The 6,325-nt window shown below is 42.5% G+C and overlaps 1 protein-coding gene across 1 annotated transcript; it reads left to right on the forward strand.

The window, feature by feature from the left end:
• The first annotated feature begins 5,693 nt into the window (after positions 1–5,693).
• LOC117087538 (small nuclear ribonucleoprotein E-like) lies at positions 5,694–6,020 on the forward strand. The gene has a single exon (XM_033217843.1). It carries the CDS (start codon positions 5,697–5,699, stop codon positions 5,973–5,975), a length of 279 nt encoding a protein of 92 aa, XP_033073734.1. The 5' UTR covers positions 5,694–5,696; the 3' UTR covers positions 5,976–6,020.
• Positions 6,021–6,325: the final 305 nt, after the last annotated feature.

Raw genomic sequence — 6,325 nt, forward strand, 5'->3', positions numbered from 1 at the left:
AGCATTTTACATCTCCACCCCTTCATATGAGTTTTATCATTAAAATGAGGGTGGGGTAATTACAAGTTGAAGTTTAAGCCTAACTGCACATCCAGGGCCCCAGGGAAGTCCCTAGGCCCAGAAAGCAGGAACTTGTGGTTAATAGCTTCTTGGGTCTTTTGTTGCTGATGAAAGTTAGGTAAGCTACAGCTTGAGTAAGGGGCTTTTGTTCTTTTTGGCTAAACCACATCAAAATAGGAAACCAGCCCATCCTACCTGTCTCAATAGTACCAAGTTAAAAAAAAGTAAAATAGAACTTTAAAATATAGTGTTAATTACAAAAAAAAGGAAGGAAATGAATGATACTGATCACATGCCACCATTTAAGCATATCAAAATCACATACATGTAGAAAACAGCACTGCATATTTTACAAGTAAACATGCATTAGGGATACACATCAAAAACATCTGAGTGGATGCCTATGGGGAAGGGGTTTAGGAATAGGGACTGGGAGTGAATGGGGTAGAGATAAATAAAATGAGAAGGCATTGCGTAGACCAACAGTGATGGTGTGTTGTGATGGGAAGTGTGAGAGATTCAGCTCTCTGCATCCAAGGTTATAAATAAGAATGGAAGGAAGGAAAGAGGGGAGAAGGAAGAAAGCCTAGAATAAGACATTCCAGTATGTTAACAGTAGTTGTACTTTGATCAGGGATCATTTGGTTACCAAGAAGAGAAACTCACTCAAGGAAGCTTGAATGAAAAGAGGATTGGTTCTATGGACACAGTTGTGGACAGCACAAGCTGATCTCAAAGACCTATAATTTTTTGGGTGTTCTCTCACTTCACTCTTTTTCAGAACCACATGTTCTGTTAAATCTGCCTCTCATCCTACCTGCTTCCTCTTCCTCTCCTTGCAGACCAGCTTCCTTGCTCACACATCCACTTACACAATATCTATCATGGAAACTCCACTGGCAACTCCACATTGGGACCCCTCTCAAAGGGTTGTGCTCCTTTGCAGTTCAGCAACCCTACCTTCCCCCACCCAACTGACTCAGTTTCTGTCACCCTATTTTAAATTGGAGAGAGACAGATGTAACTGGCCCATCATGAGTCAGCTATTTACCCTTGGTTTACACAGCTCTGGTAAAAGTGAAAGGCAGTGAGGTGGATGAAAGGAAATGAAAATGGGTCTGGAAGCTAAGAAGATCATGGGAGGTAAAGATTAATATATCTTGTACACACTGTCCCTCAGCATTGGGATTATGGATGATTACTTTCTTTATACGTTTTAGCATTATCCAATTTTCCTAAAATGATATGAGTTGGGGATAGAATGATTAGTGTTTAAAGGGACAGGCTCTGGATCCAGACAAAACTAAGTTCAAATTCTTGCTCCTCTACTTCCTAGTTGTGTGACTTGAGCAAATCCCTTCACCTTTCCAAGCCTTACCTGAACTACAGGGTATTAACTTTCTTATAAGCTATTGTCAGCATCGGTGAGATATGTAAGCAGAGCACAGTGTCCCATTCGTGGCAATCACTCATGAAATGCGATGGCACATTATTATTGTACATAATGCTTATAATTAAACATTCTTTAAAAATTAAAAAAATCCTCACAGTCACATGTCAGTTATCACTATTGAGCTGGCAGGACAGGACACTTGCTACTGTTGTTTTCCTACTCCATTCCTCCCTGGAACACAGAATTTATCTGTGCTGGAAATGGCTATTGGAAATTACCACTGTCTACCCACCGCCCTTCTAACACACATAATCAATAAGCTAAGACAACTCCCTCTTCCTCACAGCCCTCATCTACTAGCTCTAATTGATCATTACTGGGCACGCTCAGAGGGTTCCGGGGCTCATATGTTAATTGACTGCACACTCACTTAATGGGGAACTCCCCAATTCCCCAGGCAGGAGCAGACTCTGTGCTACCTCCTCCATCCTGGTGCATTCTGGGAGCCTGTAGAGGACAGGGGGTCGGCAGGTGGTGCATCTGATCAATTAATTAGGAGCATGTTGAGAGGTTTGACTCCAAGCCTAGATAATTGCATAATTAAATCTCCACCCATCCTCCATCACAATTCCCAGTCCAAATGGCTCTCCCCAGCCTGCCATCCCTGTTAGCTGAGGAGAAGACATGAATCCTGTTCAGGTTCTTTCCCAGGCAGAGACAGCCCCTACCTCTTCCTGCTCCTCATTCCGGCTGAAACTGACTGGGGACATGTTTTTGAGAGCATCTAAGAATGAAAGTGGACCAATTTCCTCAAAAGGTTGTGTGGGTGTTAAAGGAAATAATACAAAATGAAATGAAGCTTTTCAAGGGGAAATACCTCAAATCCCTTGACCTGTCTTCAATTAGCAAGGCTTGTTGATGTGGGCCCCCACAGATGCTCTGCCAGACAAGGCTAGTTCTCTCTGCCATATTCATTCTCCTCTTTTCTTTACCATAAGAGCCTTCGTTTTGTTCATGGCACTCACGTATGCAGCTGAAATAAAATGTCCTTCCCAGACTCCCTTGAGCAATGAGTGGCCATGAGGCACTTCTGTGCAGTCAGATTGTTGGTAATAGACTTCAGGGAGGGAGACCCTGTACGAATAACAGTACAGAAGAGGAGTTTGCCTCCTGCCCTCCACCTTTCTCCTTTTTCCTCTCTTGAAGACACATGCAATGCCTGGAGGTGAAGCAGCCTTTTTGCAACCATAAAAATAAAAGCCAACCTCTGAAGATGACTGAGCTGAAAATGGAAGGAACCTGCATTTATAACATCATCATAAACAGCCATAAAAGCTCATGCTGCCACTCTAGATTTGACATGATATAAGAAAATATATAAATAAGCAAATAAGGATTGGGCGAAACTGCTGTGATCAGCTATTACCTGCAGAGGAACACACTCCTAACTGCCTGACACAGGTGCTAACATCGGTCACACACACACACACACACACACCACACACACACACACACATACACACATATATATATTGAGGTGGAGTCTCGCTCTGTTGCCCAGGCTGGATGACACTTAGATATGTCAATATGTAATCATAGTAATAATAACAACCACATATAATGAACATGTGCTATAGCATAGGGTTATTGGGAGCATTTTGTGAGATGAATTATTTAGAACCCCAGTACAATGGCAGGCACAATGAAAACATTAATGAATCTTGGCTCTTATCAGAATTTGAGGTTGAGAGAGTTCGTTCATAAGACGAATTAAGAAGAAATGAAAGAAAGGTAGAAAGGAGAAGGTAACACCAAGATTTGGGGAACCGCAAACAGAGGGATAGCACCCATGCTGGACTCAGAAAACTTCTCCATTGGCAAAGATCCTGGACCTGCCTCTTACACGCTATGTGATCTCAGGCAAGTTACTTAACCTCTGGGAACCTCAGTTTCCTTTTCTGCAAAAATGAAGTAATTATGAGGATTAAGGAAGATATGCCCAATGTAAGGGCTTAGTGCCTGTGGTTAGCATTTGTGGTTAATTCTGCCCGGAGACAGGCAGGCATCTTAAGAAGAGCCTCTCTCAGAGCATCGAGACAGGTTGCATAAAGACAACACTCCAGTCTTTCAGCAAAGGAGTTTTGCAGCAGTCCCCATGAGAAGCAAGTGGAGGTACTCAGCATATTCCTCACTTTGATAAAAATCTCTCAAAGAGGCAGTAAATTACCAAGTCCTTGTTTTAGCTAAATCAAACATACTGCAGATTCCATTGGCATTTAATACTGATATTATGGCCCCAGGAATAACAAGTGAAAGTAATTAAGTTTAATGATGCCAACGAACCCAGTATGCTTGATTGCAGTGTGTATGTCTAATTATCTTCTTTTTTGTTGTTGTCGTGTGTGGTATAAATAAGTCCTAATTGTAAAAATAAAAAAGGCACTAATTTGAAGACGTATCAGGGAAAGTTGCATTTGCAGCACCTTTTTGAAGGGTTTGCTTGCTTTCTCAAAACACTCGTAGGGAGAAAGTCGCTTGGCTTGTCAAAGTGGCAAAGGAGAGATGATGTAATGCTTGGGTCTCTAAATGGTGGGACAAAGCCAGTCTTCCCAATTGCAGAGGAGGAAAGGAAGGAGGCCCAAGCCTGTAGGTCCTCACCAAGGTAAAGGATCAAAAGACGTTGGGTAAACGTTAAAGGCAAAACTTGGGCTGAAAATGGTGAGGCCTGACTATTTCCCTCAGAGAAAGGGTATGTTCTGCTCAGCTGGACAGACATCCCTGGCAGAGATTGTTTCACTGGCCTCCATTTCCCCCACACCTCCTTGCATCCATGTTCTTTGCCATGTGACTTTCAGTCCTTTTCACTAAAAGGACAGAATGGATTTCCCCACTTTTTGACTTCAGGTTTGAACATGTGATTTCCCTTAGCTAATGGAATTAGGTGGAAGCAGCATGGTACCACCTATAGGCCTTGAATGTTTCCACTTACTATCTTGTGTTTCTGTACCATGCTGCTTTCACCTAATTCCATTAGCCAAAGGAAGTCACACGTCCAAACCCAAAGTCAAGGGCTGGGTTTAAGAGGCCCTGAATATTTCCATTTACCATCTTGTGTTTCTGCCATTGCTGTGTGCCCAAGCTTCAGCTAGCCTGCTGATCCCAGGCAGAGAATGACCGACACCTGGAGTGGAGCCCCTGCAACTAACCTAGCTTGATCAGCCAATCCCCAGCCAAGCTGCAGATGTATGAGCTAAATGTATCCTTATTGTTGACTTACTTATTAAATATCATAGGATTTTTTTATGAAGCATAAGGGCTCTGATATAACCATGAAAACCTTGAAGTGTTTTCAGAATTTTGTGACATAAGAAATTTTTTGGGGAAACAGTTTTCCAGTTTTCAGGGAATTCTTAAAGCTGCGTCTGACCAAGGGAAATCAGAAAGTCCCTGTAACTGTTAACCACACCTACCTGTACTCAGCCACAAGCTGTAGACTCCTGAGTCATCCTCAGCTCTTCTGTACTTCCCACTGTCTCTTCCCAACTCCCATTTGGTAATATCATGTTAGTAACTTGAAATCAGCCATGGAGGAAGTACTCATACCGTCTAAACTGGAAAACACTACAAACCAAGGATTCCCCACTTCCCATCCCCTCACAGAGAGTCAATTTACCAGTATTCATGCTTCCCACAATCAGTTGGGGTCAAGTCCTCTTACTCCTTTGATATCAGCAGCACCTCTTGCAAATGGTCCATATTCCACAACCTCACAAGGACATCCTCAGCATCCTTGCGCAGGGAGCAGCCTAGAGTTGCAGGGTGCATGTCAGAGTCAAATGATCTGTGGTTGATTCCAAGCTCGGCTACTTAGCAGTTGCATGATCCTAGCAAGTTCCTTAAACTCTCTAAGCCTCCTTCTCCCCATCTGTGAAATGGACATAACAAAGTAGTATCTAACTCTTAGGGTTGTTAGGAGGATTCAGTGAAATGACTTAGGCAAAGCATGTAGCACTGAACCTGACACCTCCTAAGCACATGATAGGTGACAGCTCTCATGACTTGGTTCATGTTCACATCATCTTTTGCCTCATTTATTTGCAACACCTTCCAACGGACCTTCCTCTTGTTGGTCTTGCCCCTTTCACTCTATCCTCTCCACAGCAGACAGAGAAAATGGGAGGAAAACATTCCAGAAGTTGTTCTCAGAGTCAGCATGTGGATATGCTCTTTGTACAATTCCACCATGGCGTACCACGGCCAGGGCCAGAAAGTACAGAGGGTTATGGTAGAGCCCTTCAACCTCATCTTCAGATACTTACAAAATAGATCGCAGATTCAGGTGTGGCTGTATAAGCAAGTGAATATGCGGATAGAAGGCTGTATCATTGGCTTTGATAAGTATATGAACCTTGTGTTAGATGATGCAGAAGAAATTCATTCTAAAACAAAGTCAAGAAAACAACTAGGTCGGATCATACTAAAAGCAGATAATATTACTCTGCTACAAAGTGTCTCCAACTAGAAATGATCAATGAAGTGAGAAATTGTTGAGAAGGATACAGTTTGTTCTTAGACGTCCTTCGTCCCAATATGAACATTTATTCATATTGTTTTGATTACCCTTATGTTATTACAAGATGGGAATAAATGCTATGGGATTGTTTGTATTAAAAAAATGAAAGTAGCCAGGGTGGGGGGTGTGAAGCACAAATACAATTGTGTTACTCCCTTGCTCAGAACTCTCCAGTGATTCTCCTTTGCCTTCAGGAGACAGTCCCAATTTATAAATGGGGAAACTGGAGTTTGACGAAGTTAAAACATTTGCCCAAGGCCACACAAGTAGTGAATGACATAGGATTTGAATCCAGACTT

This window comes from Trachypithecus francoisi, unplaced genomic scaffold (assembly GCF_009764315.1).
Source record: "Trachypithecus francoisi isolate TF-2019V2 unplaced genomic scaffold, Tfra_2.0 Lachesis_group10, whole genome shotgun sequence".
In the NCBI taxonomy this organism is placed as follows: Eukaryota; Metazoa; Chordata; class Mammalia; order Primates; family Cercopithecidae; genus Trachypithecus; species Trachypithecus francoisi.